Source organism: Sinohyriopsis cumingii, chromosome 6 (assembly GCF_028554795.1).
Source record: "Sinohyriopsis cumingii isolate HCF-2022 chromosome 6, ASM2855479v2, whole genome shotgun sequence".
Taxonomy (NCBI): Eukaryota; Metazoa; Mollusca; class Bivalvia; order Unionida; family Unionidae; genus Sinohyriopsis; species Sinohyriopsis cumingii.
In genome coordinates this window covers 86,033,718-86,061,055 of record NC_142966.1, presented here as the reverse complement: position 1 = coordinate 86,061,055, position 27,338 = coordinate 86,033,718, and the positions used below count along the sequence as shown (strand labels likewise).

Below are 27,338 nucleotides of genomic sequence, written 5' to 3'. Positions count from 1 at the left end.
TGTAACTGCTAAAATTAATCTGATTTAAATCATATCCCCACAATTCTGTGTGGATGATCTGATGTACACTAATAAGAAATTTTGTTCTGTTGATCTTGCAGTTCTCCAATTAAAAACAAGCTTTCAAAATTTATTAAAGTGACACACATTATTTGGTATATATCATTACTATACTCACTCTCCACAACAGGCAATGCAACACTGTATTTGACAGGAATCTAAAAATAAGCACGTTGGGAATTTAAAAAGTTCCCAAAACATTCACTTATTTATTGTTATCTGTCCAATCTTCATGTAGGATTCTGGGGATATGATTTTAACCAGACTACTGCTACAATGTAACTAACCAAAAGTAAAACCTGCATTTTTGTACAAAATCACTCAAGCTTACATCCAAGGTAAATCACTATGCAGTGAGATTACCAAATTACAAATTATGAGTCTGTAATGTAATAATAGGTAATCTCCTAACCTGAGGGATGAACACTGTGAGCAATCCTTAGGGCAGCTGGGTGTGTATGGATGCCATCAGCAATCAAGCCATAATAGATACACTTATCTGTGGGAATTCTTTGACTGGCCAGTAGTCCTACTAGATGTGGATCACGGTGATGGAACTGAAGTGAAACAAGCTTTTGAAACTTTTTGTGTTTTGGCTATGATTATAATCAAAACACTTTTGCCTTAATGAATGTGATTATGTTTTGCTTTATACTTTTTTCATATCACATATAGTATTTCACTGGTTGAAATGTCAAAACATGACAAGATTTTATTAAATGTCATACAGGTAAATTCATAAAGGATAGAGAATTTTCATCACATACTTGACTTACCTTTGATAATAATGACACAATCAGTTTTCAACAATGAAAGTAATGACTTAAAAAAAAGTATGTACTATATGTACAAGAGTTTGTATGTACAACAAAATGTGGAGGGTGGAGTGTTCAAGGTTACTTCAATAAATAAGAATCTGGGCAAACCAGAAGACCATTAGAAACTGTCAAATTGATTTCCCCACTGCAAGTATGAGGAGTGGAGGTGTTGTCTTTTGAAGTGCATAATTACATAACAACAGTAGACCTCTGAAATTCCCACTGTTCACTGTTCAGTGAAAGATAACTTTTTTTACTTAAAACTGTGTACATCTGATGTAGATTACCCATCAGGAAAAAGAAATTCCATGCTAGATACCTGGCATTTTCTAAGCAGTGTATGTAAAAATATGCATGAAACACTGATTTATATCATAAGTTCTTATTTGAGATGAATATTAAAATCCTATTTTTTGGCATTTACATGTACGCTTATGGTGGGAAAGTAAAAAGTAAAATGGACAAGTCAAATCTGACAATTAATTTTTTGCTGGAAAATAACCTTCCCAATTAAATTAGGAATATTAGCCTGCTAACATGAGAATCCAGACCTACTAAAAGAAAATTATTTTTTTCAGTCTGTCTATCTCAAATAGACAAAAGGCAATAACTCTGCCCATTACCTCCCCTTGCTACTGCCATGTGTCACTATTTTATAGCTGAGTGATATACTAGTGAGGATCTTCGCATGGCAGGGTAGTTGGGAGGGTTTTTAAGTAACGTGATTGGGTAAGTATTCTCGTAGAAACACAATTTACTTAAAACTTTGCTTTCTCCTTCAAATATGTTCCCGAATCACACAATGTCAAGAGAATTGGTAACAGGAGGAGGGAATGCTGAGCATCTGACCTCTACGTCAGGTATCCTTCCTGGGAATGATGGCTGGATTCCCCATTCAAACGATAACCAGTTCTCATAATTACATAAGCAATACAGCCTAGGGTCATTTGATCTGTGACCCCTATATATAGTCAAGATAATTACTGAAATCGTCTTACTTTACAAATTTTAATGGAAAATCCAGTGAAGCTAATAAGCTGTGCTGATTGTTTGAACTGGGTCTAGTGGTCATCTGGGCTGTCACCACCAGATCTACCAGATTCAAGGTTTGCCTCTGCAAAGCTAAATCTTTGGGATAAATACTCTAGAAGGTTGATTCTGCCTGCCAGTCAACAGCTTCTACTTCAATTCAAATCGAAACATCATGCTTGAACACAAGGCTTGCTCTATCTCATGAGTGACAGTATTCAAGTGGCAACTGTGACCTTGTGAGACTGAGTGCACCAAGTGTATTACCTATTTCAGCTATGAAGCATGGGCTTGAGATGGCGATATCCTGTTTCCCAACATTCATCATCAGAAGAGGTGTTTGCACGTGCAAGGCTTGTCACTGTTTTAAGTAGTGCTTGAGAGTGTCAACAGGATCTTGCATAGCTGTTCTTGACCTATCTAAGGAAGAGAGTGAGTGAATGATGACTCTGTGATTACTGACCAACAGTAACCTATTCTTTTGGCTACCAAGCCTGTTAGTGTCAAGAGGACCACTGAACCATCGAATCTGAATTGAGGACAAAAATTCACCCTGCACGCTGAAGATAACACTATCAGGAAACAGGTTCTGTGTGATAGCAACTTTAGTGAAGTGTGGGATAAAGGCTCAAATTTATTTTAACTGAGCCAGACTCCATTTTGGAAACAGACTGAAGAAGTTTGTTCAATTGAGATCAAAATTTGCTAAAAGATTTGAAAGATGTTTATCATGCCTGATACAACAGAGCAATTGGGCCAACTGTTTCTTTTCAAAGACCCAGAGAAAAAAGACGACCAGTTGAGGGACTGAGGCACTCAGAGGGATGATATTATTGATATGGCACCAATCCCTGAAAACGTGCATCTATTCTTCATAAGCTTTCAGAGTGGAGGGCCTTACTGGTCTCGAGATTCTCTCTACAAATGAATATTTAGATTGTTTGTCTCACAAGGCAAGACTGTCTGAACAAGGTCACTGATCAGCCTCAACATGCCTTCACCTTCTTAATAAGGAAGTTTTGAATAAAACCCTGGAGATTGTGGTCTTTGCACAATCTCCACCACTTGTTTTTCAATCAGTGACCATATCACCTGTCATAGAAAGGCATCCTTCTCCTGATCTGATGGCATATCCATGGAGAAAGGAGACTAGGAAAGGGAAACGGGTAGGATAAATGAAATCCGAAGCCCTTCTGAAATAAATCTGATTACCCAATCTGGGGAAATATGGAGATCCAGTGGGCATGAAATTTCCATGCATTACACATATTGCATATTACAGATGATATACACTTAGTATTAAAAAAAACAAGAGTCATAGTCGCATTAGAATTAGCAGTGCATCAGCTGCTGCAGGAAATAAATTAAGAACATCAAAGATCTTTAATCTCAAAACCAAAGAAAGCAATTTTTTTTCTTCAAATTTTAAAAGGCAATACTTGAAATCGAAAGACAACAATGATATATGTTACAGGAGCAAATGACATGGGCTATTAGGTTTAGAGAGTAATGGAACAAAGATACATTTTGGATGGAATTAGGATGTATTTTAGATGGAACATTTATACAATCTAGATGGCTCTAACATACAATTTAGATGGAACAAAGATACACTGGAGATTTAGAAACTCTGAATAATATTCATGTTTAGTTCAGGTCTAACTGCAAGCAACTGTTGTCAAATGTTTAGCCATAGATCAGTCCGTAAGTTGTTTGGACTACTAACTAGGCAGATCTGGACCCACACCATTTGCAGTTAGTTCTGACATGTACACAATGTATATGGTATTGACATCATCTGATCATTATAAATAAGGGGTCAGCAACCTACGGCATACATGTCATAAGGTGGAATGTCGAGAGGTTTTGTATGGCACGCAAAGGGCAGCAAAAAAATCTCGATTTTAACAGTGTTACTCTTGTACTGGTGACATCTGCTTGTTCATTTGTAATTAATCCAGAAAAAAGTGGCATACTATGTAAAATAGGTTGCCAACCCTTGTTATTGATTATCCAGATTTTAGGCTATCAGACAAATTGCATAGCTTAAAAGCTGAGTTTAAGTTACGCATATTTTAATGTCCAGTCTTACATACTGCTTTACAATATCAAATTAAGAAAGTCACTGTCTGAATCAAACAAACTTACTGGCAACATGGCATTGAAAAGATGTGTTATAAAACATGCTCCATGGCTTACGGCTTCCTCTCCCTGCAGCAGATTAGCCATAGAGTGACCTGAGTAGAAAAAACAAATAAGTTCCAGATTAAATAAATAATTAAAAGGGAACAAGACCCCCAGATAAATTTAATTTTTTTCATCAGCTGAGAAAATATAAATTATATCGACTAATCAGTTAAATTTGTGCCAACAAATATTGTAGATAATCCATCAATCATTTTGCTATGTGTACTGATTAAATAAAGGCTACCAAAAGGTACTTTGTGGGAGTTGGACCAATATTTAACAATATTTGCAGTGCTGGTTTTTACACTGAATCACAGCAATAGCTGTGTGAAGATGACCTAAAACAAATGTTGGTGTGAGGTTTGAGTTATGTACCCTGATTAATCATCCTCCTGATTCTGCAGCATAACATAACCTAGTCTTTTTAAATTTTTTTTTATCCCAATTAGGTATGGGGCTTATATTAATGATGCATAAAATGAGTTTGATTGCCCACAATCAATGGCAACATTTACTTGAACTTTGCCCTGGGTTATCTGTACCAAGGGCTTTGGTGGCGCTCTACAGTTTCTTATTTTGCATAGGGTTGTAATATGGGTTATAGAGTATACAGCTTGGCCTTACTCCAGATGTGCACCTTTCAAAAAAGTGCTAGCTCCACTTGGTCATTTTCACATCCTGAACTTCAAGGTAAATTGTATAAAAAAGAGCCAATAACTATTTTTACATTTTATATATTTGGTTAATTCATTCACTGCACTCTCAGAAGCTGGTATTGTCTAGTCTGGCAAAATTCATTTTCCGTATTTTAATAGCTGCTATGGATAGTGCACTTTAGACTAATTCAGGCTGATTGTTTAGCACAAGGGGCCAGTCATTTTAGTTAGCAGTGTGTTTAAATCATGTACAATTTCCAAAAGTACAATATCCAAAGAAGTATCATCCACATTACATTAATGTAGCATAGAGGTATGCTAACATTCTCTCCATTTTGCATGTTTTAAATGCAAACAACTTCACCTTACATATGTCACTCTCTCAAAAGTACATAATAACTGGCGAGCGCCCTCATAAAGAGAATATAGGTATTATTATTTCCTCCCAAAGAACAGTATTTATGAGTGTCAATGTCTCTAACAAGTCCAGCCCCCCCCACCCCCGATGATAAAAGGTGAGCTGTTTTAAGAATGCACATTACATTTTGTAAACATATCAACCAATGTTATGCTGAATGACAGTAACATGAAACTAGCCAGAATTATTTCTGAGATATCAACAATGAATTTTACAGTTTGAAAAGGGAAGGAACACATCAGGTTCATGAAGGTCAAAGGGTAAAATATTTGCCTATTGTTTAATATGGAAGAAGCGAATTCACTTTCTCATCATTTATTTTTATATTTCATTGCAAATAAATGAAAAGAAACATTTTCACTATATATTTCGTTTACTTATTGCAAGTTTTAAATTTAAGTTGACTCTGTTCCTATATTCTAAGACTTCTAATTTCCCCATAATTATGGTCATTACTCATACAAACATGCCTCATGGCAAATTATGTAAGCAAGAGCAAAATGAGCATAATTAGTTTATTTTCATGCTTCACATCAATATGAATGTACCATTTTATTCAGAACATCATACATAATTATATGAAAATAAAAAATAATTGCATACATTTTTATATTTGCTTTAAGGTGGTGCTCTACAGTTTCGTATTTTGCATAGGGTTAGGATTTTAAAGAAAAAGAATTTCCCTGACTTTCCTCACTGGTTATACTGGCTATTTAAAAAAGACCTTGTATAGCTTAAGTATAATTCAAAGAACCTTTAATTCTGTTTATTTTGGTGTATGATTTATGGGTGTAATATGGGTTATAGAGTATACAGCTTGGCATTACTCCAGATGTGCACCTTTCAAAAAAGTGCTAGCTTCACTTGGTCATTTTCACTTCCTGAACGTCAGAGGCAAATTGTATAAAAAAAGAGCTGATAACTATTTTTACATTTTATATATTTGGTAATTCATTCATTGCACTCTCAGAAGCTGGTATTGTCTAGTCTGGCAAAATTCATTTTCCGTATTTTAATAGCTGCTATGGATAGTGTACTTTAGGCTGATTTTTTAGCACAAGGGAGCAGTCATTTTAGTTAGCAGTGTGTTTAAATCATGTACAATTTCCAAACATACAATATCCAAAGAAATATCATTCATATTACAATAATGTAGCATAGAGGTATGCCAACATTCTCTCCATTGTGCATGTTTTAAATGCAAACAACTTCACCTTACATACGTCATTCTCTCAAAAGTACATAATAACTGGTGAGCGACCCCTTTACCATGGTTTGTTGGATTTCAACCATATTTGGAATAAGGTTTTATACTGATGAGACAATGAATGAATTTGATTTCCAACACCACATGATGTTATTTACAAGAGTTATATCCCTTACTATCTGTCCTTCGTACATTTGTTTCCATGGCAAAACTTTATCAAGATTTGCTGGTCTTCAGCTAGATTTGGTATGGGACTTTGTACTGATGGACATTGAATTTCTGCATCCCACAACGTTTGCAAGAGTTACACAACATGATTGTGAGTCCTCCTTACTGTTTTGGATTCTGAATATGCTTGCTTAAAAGTCAATCTTTTTTTAAAACTGAAACTTAAAATCATGCAGATTTATGGGGAATACTGAAAACTATAAATGTCTGTAGTAGATACAAATAACTGTAAATTCAAACATTTTTATTCACACACACGTGTGTGTATCTCTCTCTCTCTCTCTCTCTAAATATATATAATTATATATAATTATATACATGCATACAGTACTGTGTTCATCTGTTTCATTAAGGTATTCATGACACAATACTTGTATCTACATTTGGATTTCTATAATTCTAAAATATTAAAAAAATTTAAAATATTAAATTAAATATTACCCTCTGCAAAGTAAAGTGTCCATTAATATTGTTTATCATGGGTACAGTAAGCATATTGTTTTCACATTCATGTAAGTACAAACAACTCATATTTGAACATTTGGTCTAAGCACTGTTTATGTTTTGTCACAATAAAAGTTTTGATCTTATTTAAATTTACCTTTCTCATATGCCAGATCTAATTCCCAAGTAATACTTCCCAAGTTATCTAACAGCACATGTATGTCAATTAGCTATTAGCTTGTAAAACAGCACCCACTTTGTTCTTGCAACTAATAATACTTTGATCAAGCAGCAAATTTCATACTAGTTCTGTGCCAAGTAGAATCCTACACAACATTGTGTGTGTGCCTGACGATAATCTCATAACTTGTAAAGGCAGCAAATGCTTTATTTCCAGCTAACAATCCTTTGATTGAGCCTAAAGTTTGATACTTAACACCGGTTCAGTTGCATTATTTTTTTTTATAGATTTCTGAGACAGCATAATCAAAGTGTCATTTACACAACCCAAGCTCTGACTCCACATAAGCACCTGCAGATGACAGAAGAGTTGATGAATCCAAGTCAGATGGTGTTTACAATGACCAGACAATGATGGAGGATCTCTGAATTTTTTTTGGGCAGCTCGGATGATAAGGATGAATTCTTGGGCTTTGAACCAGATGACATTAGACACTGACATTTCCTTTGATCATTTATTGAACAAAGCATAGAATGAATGAATTACAAGATACTGTGAACTGGATCATTCTGGACCTAAACAAGTTTAATCTTCAGCATTCCACTGATTTACTAGAGTTACAGCCCCTGGCTGCCTGCTCTCCTCAAGTTTCTAAAATAAAACTCTAATAAGAAATGCTGGATTTCAACCAAAGTTATCAAGCACAGTTATACCGACGAGATCCTGGATGAGTTGGATTTAGAGCATTACATCATCCATGTCATCATTTAGAGGAACTATGTCCCCCTGATTGCCACATTCTCTGAACTTTTGGTTTCCCAACACAAGTTTTCTGCCAGGCAAACTAAGACGAACGGAGGTCCTTTGTGATGCACCCATCACTAATAATCAATTATAAATAATTATCATTATCTTTTATTGTATTTCTAATAAATTTCTTCTATATTCAGTGGCAATATTAGCTTTATAGATGAAAAAATGTCCATCATGGGCCAAAAACTTTTGGAAGTCTAAAGTTTTCAGCATAATGTTCCTGCCATAAGCATGTTTGATGGCATGTTCAATCATTATAAACTATGCTAATGTGATAAGTTCCTGACGCTGTATGCAAATCAGAAACAAGAGTACAGGTACACTGTTTAAATCTCACCTACAAAGAGCCAATGAATCAAACACACCTGAATTAGACTTTGTAACTAAACTGTTTAATGAAAACAGGTAACTGCTTCATGATGCCATTTGATGTATTAACAAAGTAAAATCAGTAACACAGCAAGCTGTTTCATCCGTTAGAACTGGTAACTTAGTCGCTAAGCTGTTTGATGCCCCAAACAGGTAATACAGTTACAAAGTAGTCTGATATATTAAAACAGGTAACTTAATCACTAAATCATCTACTGCATTCAGATGAGACAGATTATACTTTTTAATGACTAAGACTCTGCCAGGTGGGCAGGTTTGCATCTTGCTGGTTCTGTAGAGTTCATAAAACACCCAATGAATGAATTTCTGAATTTAAAAAAAAACTAGTTCGGAACCAAGAAGTAAAATACCCAATTGATTAAATTCTTGTCTAGAGCAGAGGGAAGTGTGTGTGTGTGTTTCTTACCAAGTGATACACGCACTCCTCTTGCACATAATTCTTTGATTACATGCTCAGAGTTGTCAAGCTCTGGAGCAAGGGTAACTATGGCAGCATTGTCAAGACAACCATATATCTGTAGGACATCTTGAATACCTGAAGGGAATTCTCTAATAAATAGTTCCTCATGGGCACCCTTTTTCCCTTTGTTGATGAATGGTCCCTCCAAATGAAGACCTATGAAGAGAAGTAAGGATGAAGATACATAAACTGCTCCCATAATAAGTTGTGCACAATGGGTTCCAACACACTATAAGCGAGTCTGCGAGTTACCATGGGGTCAATATAGGAAAACTTATAATGGGATGGAAATTAAGGGAGGGATGGAGTTAAATATGTGTGTGTGTGTGTGTGATGTTACCTTGCTGAATAATCTTTTTTTTATAATCATGTTGAAATTAATTGTGAACAAATATATTTTATTATGGTGTAGTCTGTTTTTTTTGTAAGTTAGCTTTAATGTCAGGATAAACTATATTCAAGAGGATGTTAACAACATTATTCCACATGGTTTCCATACGTTTAACATGTGTACAACTGAACACAATGTTTATTATGTCATGGTTTGTTGTGTTGACTTGGATACATTCAAGTTTCAAAATTAAACAAGATTGCTTTTTTTAAATAAAGATTGACATACATTTTAAGAAACAACATCATAAATTGAATCGATCCAATGATAAATTTAGTTACACTAGAGTTCATAAAGGTTAATAATTACCAAAGATGGATTTAATGGGTCTAAGTAAAATGTTTCAAAAAAATCCACAAATAAGAACATATAACAGTTGCACTTTGTGACACACTTGACAAATAACACTTCACATTTCATTGCCTTATTCAATGACAACAAATTTGTTTTATTCCATGTCAGTTCAGGAATCACCAAAGCCATGAAATCAGAGTCATTATCCATACTTTATTCCATTTTCTTTGCCTTGGGGTTTAGAAATGTTCCAAAATAGAACACTTTGTTCGCAATGCTGTGTGAACCAGATGAAAAGCATCATCTAATTCTGTACTGTATGCAGCCATTTGAAGACATCACTGGAATCAACATTATGCAAGTAATACTAAAATGTCTGCTCAACCTCGAGACAACTTCTGAGTGTAAACTCTGCAATTTTCAACTCATCAATTTTTTAAAAAATCTCACTTCACCATTATAAACCCTATGGCTTTTCATTCAGTGAGTATCGCTTGATTACTTTAATCTCAGTGATCACAATAATGATTAATATATATATATATATACCTAATGATGTTAAGTACATAATATTTGAAATCACGTTCAACTGGTCAAATAAAATGGATTGATTATGAGACAGTAAAGTTATCACAAGAACTAATGCCCATAAGATCTGCATGCATCTGATACAAAATATTTAACATGAAAAAACAACACAAGTATCTTTTAATCATATCTTTTAATCAATTTTTTTCAATGCAACAAGCACTTCCCCAAGTTGTCAACACTTAATTAGGTTCTCAAAGAATATTTCGCACATATCAGTGTAACAGTCAACTGACACTTCTCATGTCCTAATAGACAGAACACGCCACAACAGCGAAACAGAAACAAAAGATCAAAAACGAATTTGGTGTTTATTTCTTCAATGTTACTGCCTGTTAGCTTGTACCAGAATTTTTCATTGATCACTATTTTGCCATGTATTATATTATTTATTTACAGTGTATTAGAAAATATTTTTCCAAATCAATCTAACAAAGTATGTGATTTCTTATTAAAACTTCTGAATGTCATGATGCTGATTTTCATATTTTGGGCATGCCATTTTCTACAACAAAAGGAGCGATATAACAAGGTTTCATGTACCAATTCTGATTACAATTTTCTTCACATTCATGGCATAGGAGCCAATATGTTTTAAAATACATTTAGAAAAAATGGGATCCAAACCAGACATCACATTATGAGAGGGTTCACAAGTTATCAGGTGCACATTATCGAGGAAGCAGTGTATGTGACTTGATGCTTATAATGTTGATTTTTGGGGTGTTTAATGCCATTTCTCAGTGCAAAATGGTGGAGGAAGAATCCGGAAAACCACAGTATGAACCACTGACCCATGGGAAGGTACAGGCAGCTTTCGTATATACCTACATTGACGATACCTGAGAACTGAAACCCACAAAGACAGATGTGAGATGGCAGTGATCAGTAAAGGCAAGCACTTTAGACCACATGGCAACCCAGAGTCCTGATACTTATGATAGCATTCAGGCATTAAAAATAATTTTTTATATAGGGTTGTGTATCTATTACATACAGTAATTAAAACGCAGGACAAATTTATTTTCTCCAACAATCCAACACCCAAAGATCTTGTACTACAAAACAATATAGTACTTTAAAAGTTAATTGCACTAACACAACATTTGTGAAAAAAATAAGTCCCAAAAGTTAAAAAATATGGAGAAATACTGCAATAAGAATTGATGTAATGTCCTTAAAAATGTCTAGCCATTGTCCATAATGAAGTGTGTAAAATTTCAAAATTTTAACCGCTTTTGCAAAATTGGTGCTAAAATGGATATTTCAGATTGGCATACTGACAAGTAGGGGACCTGGATGGCTGAGTGGTCTAAATCATTCGCCAATACCAGTCACTGCCATCTCATCTCTGTTTGGAGTCTCAGTCTCAGTCAAGGTGGGTAAATGAGAAAGATTATTATAAGCTTCCCATGGGTCAGTGGTTCTTCTTGGGGTTTTCCTGGGTCCTGCCTCCACCAATTATCTTGGCTGCCTTGAACACCCTATTGTTTGCTGAAAAATTGTGTTCAACCCAAAACAACATATTGACAGGTAAATAGTAAGACAAACAACAGCAAAAACATTATGCTTCTGTCTATTTAGTGGGGACATAAAATGCACCTAAGAATGACCAAAGAAAGATATGCGCATGCTGAACTCATGTTACCAATGTCATTCCAAGCTTCACAGCAATTCACACAAAATTTTGGACTAGTTGTACACAGAAATTATTATAATGGCATACACAGGCAAAACCTAAAAGGGACATAACTCTGGAAAAAATGCATTAAAGATTGATAGCACTAATGTCTGCCAAGTTTCAGTCAATGCAGCCAAAAGCTGAATTATGAGTTACCATATTTCATGTATTTTTTCGTAACCTTTAATTTTTCTTAAAAAAGCCAGTTAACAAAATAATAATTATTTAAATGTATCATAATTTTTGAGAAAATACAATGATTGTTGCATAAGCATGGGCACCTGCAGCATAAGTCAAGGGGGTCAAGTGACCCCCCCCTCCGAAATCATACTGCAAATAAATAAATAAATATATATATATATATATATATATTCTGACAAGTTTAATCACGCAAATGAAGCTGAAAATATGTCACAAGATTTTGTTCAAAACACTTAGTAAATATTAGCTTTAGCTTCAGACTGCTTACTATACGAACTCTCCTGGCTGTGATTGACTGACCCCACCCTCTGCAAAAAATCATGCAGGCGCCCATGTGCATAAGCTCTCTTATTGTCATTACGATATCTACTAGTGTTTATTAACAAATGGATAAAGGACTTCACAGACCATACCTTTAAATATTATCGTTAATTAGTTCTCCTTATTAAGTCCATCACCGTAAGAAAACATCACGTGCATTTTTAAATGAGTTCGGAAGACCTTTGATGTTTTCTTATCCAACAAAATTTACACCTCAGTACATGCTAAAGTGAAGACCACAGACCATTAGTTAACTAGTCTTATTTCATTATAGTCATACAACCATAAAATATAAAAACCTAGTCATTTTCTATTGTAAATATGAATGTCACGGACTAAGTTAAATCTATTTGTATATACTGTATACATATACTATTTTAACTACTTGTTCTGTTTTGCCCTGGATAAAATTAACATTTTATTGCAAATCTATTCTACGATATACCCCATTATTATCTTTATTGGTGAGTTTGAATAACAAGTAATGCATATGATCGCTTGTCCTTATATCATATGCTGAATGGACAACAGCTTCAATAGCACATTGAGAGATTTTCATTTCCCTAAAGAAAGCCTCATTTCCCTACTGGCAGCCTCGCTGATTTGACCCATTCTGTTGATTCTTGCACTCAGTCTGGTTTCAACTGGAATAACCCTAAGCACTAAGCATGTTCAAGTACCGTGTAAATAACACTGCATAGCCATGTAGTTGTTGTGACAATGTACATCGTAATTAAAACAAGAATGAATTGTTGATTTAGTGGTGTTTATTAATAATGGAATATAGCAGGGTCACTATACGTGATTATCACAAGTGTCAGGGAACAGTCTTTTTTCTCGCTGCAAACACTGCAAATAAAAACCACCCCAAATAAATATGGTCTTGTACAATGACAAAATTTTGTTTCATGTCTCTCACACTCTCTTACACACACATACACACGTGCACTCATGTGCATTAACTAAAACCCAATTTCAACTTAAGTTGCACATAATTTCTTGACAATATGGTTTCATACTGTTGGGTACAATTTACCAATAAATAATACCCATAATCAGTACATGCTCAAACCATCTTAACCATTTTGCCAACATTACACGTTACACAAAATAACAGCTACATATGCTCTAAATGCAGACAAGCTTGCACACTGAGACATAATCCTTTTTCTCTCTTTCTCGTTCACTAATAACAACAAAAATCTTTAAGTACTTTTATTTTTATTGTAATTAGATTCTTGAGAGCAGAATGAGACAGAAAATATATGTTTACTTTGTATGTTTTGTCCTGTTAGGTTGTCGAGTAGTGTGTGTTTTGTAGAACTTGTTCAGGTAAGATCCCGTTATGCGATTAGTTACACACTAAACAAGTATCATATACAGTGTCAACATCTAACACAAGAAAATGGGCATAACACTAGAATTTCAAATCAGAATGTGATGACCGAACGAGATACACATGTTGTACACATGTCCAAAAAGTCTGCCAAGTTTTAGAGCAATTCACAAAAATCTGTGGGTCTTGTTACACACACAAGAATTATTATACATAACACATACATGTGGCATAACTTTTAATAATGCATCACTAAGTTTCAGAACAGTTCATCAAAAGGTGTTGGATTAATTCCAAACATCAATATATATATATATATAGCACATCAGGGGTGCACAATCCCCAGCCTGTGGGTCAGATGCAGCCCACAAATATGTTCTGTGTGGCACTCAAGTGGTCCTAGAAAATGCAATCTTGCCCTTGGCCAAAAAATGGTTGTGCACCCGTGTAAGTACATGTATACAAATTTGACATGGGGAATAACTCTTGAAAACAGAAGTACATGATGACAGATTGCTATACATGTGTGTACCTGACATTGGAAATTCTAAATAATTAGGCTTCATTATATCTTAACGGACAACCCACCTGCAAAAGTTAATCAAAGTATGTACAATGGATTTCAAGTTAATGCACAGAAACAATTTTGTTATAGTCTACTCAATGAATTTTATCCTTAACTCTATGAACAAATATTTAGGGATCTTTGCTTTCTTCTGTGCAACCCATATCCAAAGTTTTGTTATGGTATTTCAAGCAAAACTTGTGCTACTACACAGAAATCATTTCTCTATGACTCATCAGTGACTAGGACCTTTTATACGTTTAGTCCTAAGTGAATGCAGTCCTTTGTCTCCTAAAGGGCAATCCACCTGCAACTTTTGGTGAAGGTAGGTGGAACAGAATTTTGGTTGAAACATGGAAAATAAATTCAGTGACTGAATAAGCATAATATAATTATTTGTCTTGCCTTATGGCAGGTGTACAAAATGTTTTTAAATGAATCTTCTAATGACTCAAGGTTTTCAAAGATTCTGTGTATACATTTGTCATGATTAAGAATATTTTCAAGTTTCAGCACAACTACCAAGGTTTTAATTGGTCCTGTGTCATAGATTCCATTTAATGAAAAGGTGTGTAATAGATATTGATAAAATCATTTTCATCTGACCTAGTATTCCAGCACCATTGGCACTACCATTACATTTCTTGATCCTTGGAATGACCTGAAAAATAATAAGCTAAGTAATAAACTATATCCAGATAGCATCTAGTTAAGACAACAACTATATCCAGCTCATACTTTGTGATTTTTAAAATTTATTTTATTTAATGTTTGTTTGGAATGGGGGTGGGGGGACTTTTGGGGAAAAAATAATTATCCTCCAAAGAGCTTTAAAATAATATTCTTGCTTTGATTCATATGAAAACAGAAATCCATTATATTAATTTTACAAAATACTGTCTTCAAATAAAAGAGAAAAATATCCTAAATCAGCTATTTTTAATTTTAAAGAGCACAAAATGCTTCAAAGAAAATATATTTTATTGCCTTTTATTCAAATCTGAATTTACAGTAATTCTCTATAAGCTTATATGTATAAACTTGTTCTCAATTGTATAAGGTCACTTTTTGATGTTACATGCATTTTACACCCCACCCCGTAACCTCAAACACACTTTCTGATTCTACGACAACAAATAACACTGGGAAGATGGCAGGCAAACAAAATATACCTTTCGATAAACATCAATTGGGCTTGTTACAAGTGTTGGACAGAAGGAAGTAACACCATGGGCAAGAAGACCTTTGGCTACTTTTCTAACCCCCTCTTCAACATCATCTGTATTCAGAGAAAAGTCAACTCCAAATGCACCTGTGGTTAAAGATGGATTATAAAGTATATATGTTTTAAACAAAATATAATGTATAATTTTCCTAAATGAAACTCTTTTTAACACCATTCTAAGATGCCGGAAAACTGATGTGATGTGAATCAAACTCATGACCAAACAACAGAAATTAATTGCATGGTCATCAAGTGAGAGGAAGCTTCTCCTTCAACAGAAACTTGCACAACTGCAATGGCTTGTACAAGGCCATTTTACTAAAGAAGGTAACAGACAGATGGAGGTATCATAAGAGTTCTTGCTAAGGTGTGTGGATACTAACTACAACATGAAAATGTGTCTGTTTAAATGTCTTTTTTTCATAACAAGCAAAAGAAAAACATGCCACAGAAAGTGGCAACGTCAGCACACAGTACTGTAAAAGGTACTTTGTTTAATAGCAATTACAATTATACACACAAAGCTTAAAACATATCTGGTGCACTGAAAGCATGAATTATGGAGATATAAGCAAGTCAAGGTAATGAAATTTCACATGGAGAGATCAAATGCAAGTGTAATAACTAGCAATCAAAATGGGTTTAATAAAAAAATAATAAATAGAGATATAAATTCTTATAAAATTATACTGCATATACTCTCTTATAAATTGTGTCAAACTACACTTGCAGATCTGGGTGCTTGTTCTGCTGTCTACTCCTAACAAACTGTACAGACCCAGATCTGCTGGCACATTATGCAACAGCAGATCTGGGTCTGTGCAATTTTGCAGTCTGACTTTATAAACAAGTATTGATGGTATTATACATTATGGATACTGGTAGCAATAACAGATGGACACAAAATGTCATATTAAAATCTAAGTTGCTAACTTTCTGAAAACATTACCATAAGAAACAACACATATTTTTCTTGAAAGTAACTTACCATTAATCTGGACATCTATAAAACCTGGACATATGATGTTTCCCTCGCAATCTATATGGATATCTGCTGAGCACTTTTCATCAAAAAATAATTTTTCTGGATTCAAGATCTTTCCATCCCTGACCCAAAGATCATCTATGACTAAGTCATGATCTCGTAGAATCCTACAGTTATAGAACTGATATAGGCAACCATCTGATCCTGGTGTAGGCATATCAGTGGAATCCTAGGTGGGAAGAAAAGGAAAGTTGCAGAATATGAAGGTATACAGTTTTGCAACTGTGTGATGTGATGTGATTTGGATTTTTAACCTAACTTTAAAAAATTTTCAGTCATATCGCTACAATGTCTGCAGTGTGGCAGTTTATAGTGATGTCTAGCACTGGGGCATCATGCCACAGACATGTAGCATGATGTTCCACCCAGTCACATTATCCTGACACCAGGCCGACCAGTCCTAACACTAACCTCTTAATGTTGAGCACCAGGCGAGGCAGCTGTTAGTATCATTTTTGTAAGACTTTGGTATGATTGGGCTGGGGATCAAATCCACGACCTCCCGCATCCGAGGTGGACGCTCTAACCACTAGGCCACCGGAGCAGTAGTTTTTTAAACTAATCTCTTTTAGACAGATCTATTGGTGGGCTTTGATATTGGGGTTCCTGGACCTCTGTGTCTTTAAATTCAAAAAGTTCAGATATTTTTTTTTAAAAAACTTAGGCTGTAAAATAATTTACCATAAATCAATAAAGTCTTATTGGTTACAATTCATTTGCTGTAATTAGCAATGCCTTTTTTCAAATTTCACTATTTTACTGAAATTTTTAACACTTAAATGGCAGTTGTTTATCTGCTTTCATGTATAATGGGTAATATTTTGTGTAGATATCTGGAAAATGTCTGTCCACCAAAACAATAAAGAAAAGATATTAAATAAGCATAACCTGATGATACATAGTGCACAGTATACTGGCAGTGATAAGTAAAACAAAAAAACTGGCCTATGTGAGGCAATTAACACTAAATGCTATAGTCTTAACCATGTTAAATATTCCTATCTCACCACCGCATTCTAAGTGAATGACAAGGATAAGACGATAAACAAAAATCATGACAGTCAAACTGAAATCAACAAGTCTCCTGCCATATGAGCAGATTAGGTCCACGTTCTGCAAACATATTGTGTAGTAACTGTATCAGAATCTTCATCACATTAAATGTCCCAAGTCCTTCACCTTTGATTGTTGCAACATAAGCCCTATTTCAGGGTATAGTAAACCCAAGAAAACAAAATTGTTGCAAAAGGGGGAAATTTAAACTGGAAATGAAAACTTCAATTTCTCACATTTTTATACTACATGTACTCACTTATGAGTCCCTGCAAACTGCACTGATACAGATCTGCCGGTGCACTGTGCACCAGTCAATCTTGGTCTGGGTCACTGCAGTTTGTAAGAAGCAATCAGCAGAACAAATAAATTAGATGCTATGGCAGATCAGGATCTCTTTTGTCTGCAATTTTATTAGGCTTATAAGCGACTATATATGGTACTTATTATCAACCATATTTTAAAATGATGTCAGTGATAAAATCAAATACATGCTAAACTAAAACCTTTCTTGTTTCTAAAGTTTTAAATATCTAGAACATAACGCAGTTGTTTAATTTATATATGTATTGATTAATTCAAATCTTAGCACAACTAGCCAAATCACCAATCCTTACTGTAAATATTAAAACTAAGTCACCACATCTAATTCATTCAAAGTCTTTCTGTATTGTATCATTGTTATATCAAGACTGTTGGCACATCAGCTCATTCAAGGCTACTGGTACATTTAATATTGGAATTCATTTGGAACACTCTATACTTTTAGACTTGTGTTTGAACTTTTAGGATTATTTGGGATTTAATTAACAATACTTTAAGTCATTCTTGAATTTTCACTTTGTAACTTAGATAAATACGTTTACTGTTGATTTAACTAAACTTGTTACCGCTCCGGTGACCTAGTGATTAAAGCATCCACCTTGGATGCGAGAGGTCGTGGGTTTGATCCCTGGCTGAATCATACCAAAGACTTACAAAAATGGTACTAACAGCTGCCCCACTTTGCGCTCAGCATTGAGAGGTTAGTGTTAGGACTGGTCGGCCTGGTGTCAGGATAATGTGACTGGGTGGGACATCATGCTACATGTCTGCGGCATGATGCCCCAGTGCTAGGCATCACTATAAACTACCACACTGCAGACATTGTAGCGATATGACTGAAAAATTCTTAAAGCTATGTTAAAAGAATCCACACACACATACACACTAAACTTGTTGGTTTTACTTTTTTTCTGTTACTTGGTTTAAAACCATAAGAGTCAAAAAATATTTTTTTATGTGATTCAGCAGCTCTAAAGCTGTTCCCTTATAAATTCACTGACCATTATACAAGTTTACATTTCACATTGTGATTTTTTTACAAAATGCTACTCTATTCACAAAGTAAGAAAAGGAACACTTACATACAATTTTTATTTCAATATTTGTGAAAACACATTCTGATTATAAATGTCTGGTTACTTGTTTCAGCTTTAACTGTTAGCCTAGTGTTATGAACTGAAAAGTCAATTATGTTTATACATATTGATCTTGAACATTATTCTCATTATATTACCCAAAAAAAGTTTGTACAAAGAGTTCTTGTTACGATTACTATAGGAAAATGTAATTTGCTCCTAGGCACACACACATACCTGAAACAAATGTGTTTCAGGTCCAATGACTGTCCCTGTTTTTCATTGCTGACCCTAGCACTTTTTTCCCCACAGGTACAAGAAACAAAAATTTATTAAAAAAATTCCCCAAACTGATTTGTTTGAGATTGTTTTGTTTACCCAGTACTTGAAGCATATTATGATATATATATTTTAAAAAAAAACACCCCCTACTTACCCTTATTTAAAATCAGTGCAATAAGAAACAAAAATAATGGGAAGGGGGCATATCATTCAATTTTTGTCTACTATTATCATTGAATTGTTGTCATTTGAGTAAAATCTTGAAACAGTAAGCCAACTTATTTTCATTTTAACCTCTGAAATATCTGAAAATATTTAAATTAAAACACATCATATATAATGAAACAAAACTTCAATGTAACAAATGATTGCAAGGTTGTTTCAAGACAGCATTTTGTATCTTTGCTATTGTGCAGTTTTGACTTTCAGTGATAATACTTACATTTAAATAAACATTATAAATTCAGCCAATGGAAATCAATTGTGGTGCTCATTGTCTTTGTATGAATGGTTTAATTACTATAATGAACAAATCTATTTTAGAAAAGGTATCAACATTCTCAGACCAACTCTAATTTAACGATTTTATCGATATCAATTTTCTCAATAAAATATTAAAATTTTGCAGAAAGGTGATTAAACTGCTTTAAAAATATTTCACTATTAAACTGCAAGATGAACAGTCTTTGGTTATTTCATTATATATTAAAAACCCACAGGTACAACTAGGGTTTTGTTTCCTCAAATGCATATCTGAACACACAGAGAGATGAGAAACATAATATTATATATAATACCACATTTAATTCGCGAAGAAACTTAATATTTCACATGATCCCAATCAGCTCGTAATCTGGGACCAATATCACATGATTTGGTCTGAATGAGCATGGTCAGAATCACAGGGGTTCGTTACAAAGAAAATTAGGAATCTAACCGTGTTATATTGTTATGTTACAGGTTATACTCTTAATGTTCTTTGTAACGAACCCCCGTGGTCAGAATTAGTCATACATATAATACCCCGACGATGATATTTGTTTTATGCGCCAGGCACTAAAACAAAAACATGTGGTCTTACATTGTAGGACTAAATCGGCCTGTTACCCTTTATTTTGAATTCTGTAAATTTTCAGGTTAGCGTCACTAAATGCAGCTAAAGTAAATAATTCGTTTCGCACGATGTCTTCAAAAGGACACTTTTGGTACTTGTTTACTCAGTTACTCATTATAACATATATTAAGATAAAATTCGCGATGCTGTGTGGAACGATCTATTAAATGTCTAAACCTTGGCCAAGTTGTCAGTCACGAAAATGTTCAGGTTCCCATTTAATTTTATTTTTTAAGAAAACTAATTAGTCAAATACAACTTACAATATAAATTAAAGAAGGAATTTGAATTTGAATACCAACAGTGATGTTCGAGTTCAGGCGATCGCAATAATCGAACCTATTCCAAAGAATATATGTTAACTTTATAATGATTGTACACATTTGAAACGAAACAGCCAATAGAAGCACCTGTTACAATAAAATCACAGACTGGTTTTCAAATTTATCCTCATCTAAGTGGTGTGCCTGGTACCCGGAAACGGCCAATTTTGGTTAATTTCTAAGGTCTCACTGGACAGTTTATCTGGTGAATTTTCATCCGACGATGACCAATTACAGAAAAATGAGAATAATTTTACACTGAAGATACAAATAAAAACAAACTAATGATTTTTGTAGAAAGCATACATGTGAGATTTTGACTGCAGTAATCAGGTTAATTCCTGATGCAACTGGTGGTTTTTATACTGAACCAACACTGCCACCAACCCCTAAATTTTACATTCATTTTTGACAAGAAATAGCTATTTTGAATATTTTTCTGTGACAAGACAGCTAAAAGAATCAGTATGTGCCTTATGCATGAATAAAGTTCACTAGTACTATAACAAATTAGCAAACTTTTCATCACCCCTCAACCATCTAGATTTTTAGATATTTACCTCTGTAGCAGATGTACATAAATACGTAAGCCAAGTCGACAGCTCATTTGCAGCCCACGTTACGCATTTGATCTCCAATGCAAATCTGTGACAGGCAGTCACCAACAAGCCAACCTATTTCCAAGCCTAACTCAAAGTAAATCTGAACCACATTATAGATTTAGCTTATGTGTGAATTTATAAATGCTAGGCTTGTGATAATTAGGTTCATGCCTTCTACCTTAAAAATTAGGGGGGTGTCAAAATACGAAACTATCCAGTGAGACCTAATGCTAACATTACAAACACCGTCCGTACATTGACTGTCAGAGGTCACTGAGCACCATCAACGCTAAGTAGCAAACTTAAGGAAGTTTATGTCCAAACTATGGTATCCTCATGGCTGCATACGCTGCGGTATCCAATAATATTTGGAACACTGCTCTTGTCTTTCACCTTTTTATTTTCTAAAAGGTAATTTGATGTTGCTTTTTTCACGTGTTTACCTGTAAGATCAGCTTTGACTTGGTAAAGTCAGTTAACAAATTTTGCAAATGAACTACAGTCGGGTTTTTATGGGGAAAATCACAGGGGCTAGTAACACACACACACGCGCACACACTTTTATAGGTAAATTGTATGCACCGACAAAAGCCTCCAAAACATAAATATCAGGGTCGATGTCTTATTTTGTAGACTATCCTGACCCCAACATATTTAAGAGTTTCATACATACACAGATTATAAATGCCCTATAGGATCTTAGACTTTGCCTGACCACTACAGTTGTGATCTGAAGTAAATAACACATATGTTAGCCAGAGAAGACAATCAACATAACATTGGATTCAGTTCTTAAAAGCTGTCATTTTAAATTACCAGACTCAAATGCATTTTGTGCAATTTCATTACAAGACATAGGACAGACCAGCTGAAAACTACTGTCCAGTTATAAAACTGGATGATGACCACCCTAGTCTTAATACTAGAATGATTATGCTCAACTTCATGAAGCTTGGACACATTGAATCATGTTTAGTAAACAATTCTTAGGATTAGGTTGAGATTGGAAGTTTTAATTTTATTACATGCAAATGACAGTGCTTTCACAGCAAGATCCTGATTACATTTCAGATAAGGTTGGAATATACTAGAATCCTGCAATCTTTGGCTCAATGATAAATAAATCGTTATTACATTAGGGTAAGAATGAATGCTTTCTATTAGGGTAGAAGTGAAATGTACAGATATTCAGAGAATTCAGTAAGCTGTAATGGATATATAATCAAATCTCAAAAGTGGATTAAGTATTTAGGTCTCCGTATGCTCCACTTACTCTTAGCTAAATACATAGTAGTAAATACCACTAGGCTGGACCTTCTCTTTAAACAAGGTTAATGTTTATCATTGAGAACTATAAAAACAGCATGTTCTGTTCTACTGCAGTGCAATTTTTTCTATTCCTATTCTATGTGGCATGATGATATAAACTGAATAAAACTATAGGATATATTAGTAACCTTTGAACCCAGGTAAGACAATAGACATTATTAACTTACAAAACTGGGAATGTCATAATTAATATATGTAGAAATTGGTGATCGTCACTATTTTGTCACTAGTAGATTTAATTTTGTTTACACCATATGTTAGTAGTGTAGCTTTGATAACATTCTTTTATGGCAATGTCAGTGATTGGTACCTATTAACCAGGTCATCAAGAACAGTTCAAATAAAGATCATTTCAAATTGGCTGTTACATGATACCCTTTAAAACTTGACTGATCAAGAGAACAGAGTTCAATGATATTTTATTAGAATGAATTTATTGTTAGTGATGTTTTTAATACTGAAATTAGTTTTTAAGTTTTTAATACCTAATAAATCTGAAGATTTATGTACACACAGGTTTTTATTGCCAATATTCATCCATTTATGCAACAGTGCATTGTATATCAAATATGTATATTATACTAACTGTGCTATTTTGCATACAGTAATAAGTTTAAAAAATATTATGAGTCATTTTTGGTGGATCAGGTTTTATCTTTCTATCACAACTGTTTGGATGTATATTTGTGCATTCTGTATCATTTTTAATAACTTTTTCTGTTTGTTATGTACACTACTACTTGCGTTATTTGCTGATCTCACCTAAATAGATTTATTTTGTTATTATTATAAAACTTCTGTAGACTACTACTGTAGCCATTTGAGTACTAAAGAAAGCCTGTTGATAGAGTCCAGCTTGTTAGAACTTAGCATTAAGTCAAATCCAGGGGTGGAAATTTTTCTTAATAACCCAGTGATTACCTTGTATAAATTGTTACTAACCCAGCCTAAATTGCACCAATTCTGCTAAAATCACACAGTGTGGGTTTTAATTCAACATTTATTGTTAATTAACAGCAACCTTGTAATGTGAACACAACAAAAGTTTGCAATATTTATTCAAGCTGTTTGAAGTCACTTTTGGCCAAAGATGCCACTAATTGCTCTGTATCTGAGGAACCTACTTTCTGTTTCAAATTCCCATATCGCTCTGCAATTACGTGTAGGAGCTTGCATTTTACGATGTCAGGATCATTTTTTTAAGTTCTTACACCCAGAAATGTGTAGTACAATTACATTTCCGAAAGTGGTGTGTAACATCACGGCATTTTCCTGGATCATACATCAGCCATTTGTATGCATTTTTTCCAGTGTTCCTTGTACTTTTTACTTTCTTCTCTTGATCAAATTTACAGTTGCAATCTCTTATGTAATTTTAACTACACATTTCATTAAAAATGTTTTTTAAACAAATATTTATTGAAACAGGTAATTTAGTATAATTCTTGATTACAACACATTATTATAAATAATTCTTTTCTGTTAATCAATACCAGTCTGATGCCCTAAATCTTTTTGATAACCATTAATTAGGATGATGTTTGGGCCCATGTGCATGAAAACTGTTTTGATAATAACCACTTTAATTGGCTTAATGTGTGGCATAACGATTGTCCATTTTCACAATGGGTATTTATTTTTACCTCATCAGGTGCTGGATGTTGGTAGGTGCTCAATTAGCTATGAAAAATTATGATGCCTCATGTATTATTTTTTATGCATTGAACACAAGACCACTTTGACTATTATGATAGTGACTGTTGTGAATTTTCACTGCACAGAATGGATTTAAGTTGGCTAGAATATTAGTGATTTCTTCGCAAAATCACCCTCCTTTGTATTAGTTTGGAGTAATGCAAATTCATTATACTTTTCCATATTCCATCCAGATTTATTTCTTTATTTTTCTGACCTTATGTACAGCCATTATATCACTGTTATTACACACTTATCTTTTTTCCACAAATATGACTGCTGTACAGCTACAGGATATTTAAATCTGTAACATATGACACCACATGATAACTTAGGGACATGTCCCATGCAGCATCAAGATTGGCAAAGAACACAAGTCTGATCTGAAAGTGACTTTCGCCCCTTTAGTTCAAAACTAAGCCCTTGTTACTAGACAACTTTCTTATGCTGTTACATCTTGATGACAAGTATTTTTAATTCAGGAGGCTTACATCATAATTCACACTTGAAAATGTTCATTGATTTTAAATAACATGGGCCACATGTAATGTTACAAGTTTTCCTTATTAAGTAGTCATATGTAAAAAAAATATTGTAATAAACTTTCCATGTATCCAATTGATCATTTATGACAAAGGAAAGTCTGCATCACATGAATTTGTTCATAAATATATCTTCTATTTATCTCTCTTCTTTATTCCACATGCAGAGAAGTACAGAATAAATAATTTATCAGAAATACAGTGAAATATCAAGGTTGAGGTACAGTATGATTTCATTGAAGAAATCAATGTCTTTTCTAGTAGTTCATTATGTCTTATTCATATATGATGACTAAAAGGCTTAAGCAGTAATCTAAGAAAATTTATTTGAATGACCTATACAATGATTTGTTTTGTCTCTCTTCAAGTCTGCTCAAGTAATCTTTCATTTAAAGTTTTTTATGTGCCTAAAGCGTATCTAACATAGCATGTTGATTTTTTTATACAGTCTGTTTAAAACAAGAATGTGCATAACATTTAGGATTATTTGTACAGCAGACAAATTACAAAGATAAATGAAACTGCAATACAGTAATACATTCAGAACAAATAATTGTACACTTTCCATATATATGTACACAATGTTTTTGTTATTAAGGGCATGCATCAAATATACACTCTGCATACATACATAGTTACATACATACATACATATATACATACATACATACATATATACACATTAAACCATCAAAGCTATGCTTATTGGTCTGTAAAAAATAATAATGGAGATATGAACTATAGCAACATGTTTGAGCAAAGCTTTCTTGTGTAAAATACAGGTCACCTTGATCCAGTTGGAAGATAAGAGTGCTTGAATAATTGTTATTAATCCTTCACTAATTTTCTGGGAATGAGAAGTAATGGATATGAACTTAAGCAAAAGGTCTGTATAGAATTTTAGTCTTGATGTATGATTACAATGATTAAATATTTCACTGTGTCCTGTCTTATAAAGCTTCAAATTGGCAGTGATAAGGTGACCTTTTAAAATTATTGTCGTGATGGGTCAGAATGGTTAAATTGCGGTGTTTTGGTGTCAGAAAATGTGGATTTCTAACAGGGATAGACCTCTTTTAGTTCATGAAATTAAACAGGACAGGAGTCCAATTTTGAACTATCTTAATGTAGAAGTTTTAATTCATTTGCCGATCATAGCAAATATTATTGTAATTAAAGAAGTACTGTGTGTCCCCCCCTCCCACCAGTTTTATTTAATGTTTAGTAGCTGTAAACATTCATCTTTTTATTTCCTCATGATATCAGTAAAGGGACCATATAGATACCCATGTCCATCCATCAAGACAGTGTTGTCTCACATCATAATTGTTACAAGCTTTGTTTCTGCTTTGTAATTTTGTAATGGCTTTTTATTGTATAAGAATTTGCATTACGAAGACCAATGTCTGGATCAGTTTTCAACATTTTCCAGGAAATTGTATTTGTTATATTAGTTTGACTTAGAAATTGGTCTTTCAGTGTCATCACACACAAGAACATTTGAAGGATTTCTTATTATTAAAATCAAATTTGCTTTAAATCTTCACATGAGGAAGACTCTGGTCAGCTCAGTTTTAATCATTTCCCATTAACATTGTATGAAATTAAAGCCTCGTGTTTGAAGTGGAACTTTGCCTTTCATTTTCTGTGCAGTAACTTTGGAAGAATTTTACAGATTGATGCAAAACAGTTTAAGTGATGCATTATGTTATGAAGATTTAGGTGAATGTTTGATTTTTCATTTGTTTTTGGACACACTTTTATATAATTAATGTTCTTTTTTGACTTTCCACTTTGAACATTTATTGCAAAATTGGTTGGGATAACAGTGAAGCATGGATACATTTTTACCTGTGAGTTTATTTTTCAGACACAAATTTTTGGAGACTGAACTCGTTGAGGTGAGAGAAAAGAACCAAAATGAATTTGTGAGACAGAAGTTACTTATGGATGAGACATTAAAAGAAGTCAAAGAGAAAAGTCGGAAGACATTATAGAATATTCCAGTGATGTGGTTGAAATGACATGAATAACTCAGCCTTATTGTTGACCAATAATGTAGCCATTATGAATAAGTTATTCATGTATGACTGGCTGATTATCCAAACATTTTGCAAATTGCAATTAGCTGAAATTTTACATACATTTTTGTAAATATTACACACATTTACATCATAAACATATGTGAAAAAGCAAACTTTTTAGATCTCATCTTTGTGCTTTTATTTCCAATAAAATGTGTAATGTAATTTTATGTCTGATTGCAGTTTCATTAGCCCTATGTTTCTTCTCACATTTCCTTCAAGATCATACTATTTGGTATTTTGGACGACCTTGTTAGAATTCATATAATTGCACCGTCACACATTTCAGTGCAGTTAAGTCATTCTCTGTGCATGCCATGTGTTTTTGAACCATGATATTTGGTCTGATCTCAGTAGCATGAACATGATTCTTGAT

The 27,338-nt window shown here is 33.8% G+C and overlaps 1 protein-coding gene and 1 long non-coding RNA gene across 5 annotated transcripts in view; one reads left to right on the top strand and one right to left on the bottom strand.

Moving 5' to 3' along the window:
• Positions 1 to 21,302, bottom strand: part of LOC149797372 (N-acetylglucosamine-6-phosphate deacetylase-like) — a 32,944-nt gene extending 11,642 nt beyond the window's left edge. Inside the window, exons 1-7 of one of the 4 annotated variants that reach the window (XM_089962137.1) lie at positions 21,271 to 21,302; positions 16,482 to 16,707; positions 15,441 to 15,580; positions 14,875 to 14,929; positions 8,838 to 9,047; positions 4,056 to 4,144; positions 473 to 617 (exon numbers count right to left, since the gene is read on the bottom strand). In XM_089962137.1, coding sequence (XP_089818263.1) covers positions 473 to 617; positions 4,056 to 4,144; positions 8,838 to 9,047; positions 14,875 to 14,929; positions 15,441 to 15,580; positions 16,482 to 16,695 — 853 coding nt within the window. In that variant the 5' untranslated portion in view covers positions 16,696 to 16,707; positions 21,271 to 21,302. Of the gene's footprint in view, positions 1 to 472; positions 618 to 4,055; positions 4,145 to 8,837; positions 9,048 to 14,874; positions 14,930 to 15,440; positions 15,581 to 16,481; positions 16,708 to 20,650; positions 20,761 to 21,270 lie in introns of those variants that run through there. The other 3 variants (XM_089962136.1, XM_089962135.1, XM_089962134.1) reach the window with 3 other exon arrangements.
• A 235-nt stretch (positions 21,303 to 21,537) lies between these two features.
• On the top strand, positions 21,538 to 27,127 carry LOC149797371 (uncharacterized). The gene is made up of 2 exons (XR_016421802.1): positions 21,538 to 21,723; positions 26,749 to 27,127. It is a non-coding gene; the product is annotated as an uncharacterized LOC149797371 (long non-coding RNA).
• Positions 27,128 to 27,338: the final 211 nt, after the last annotated feature.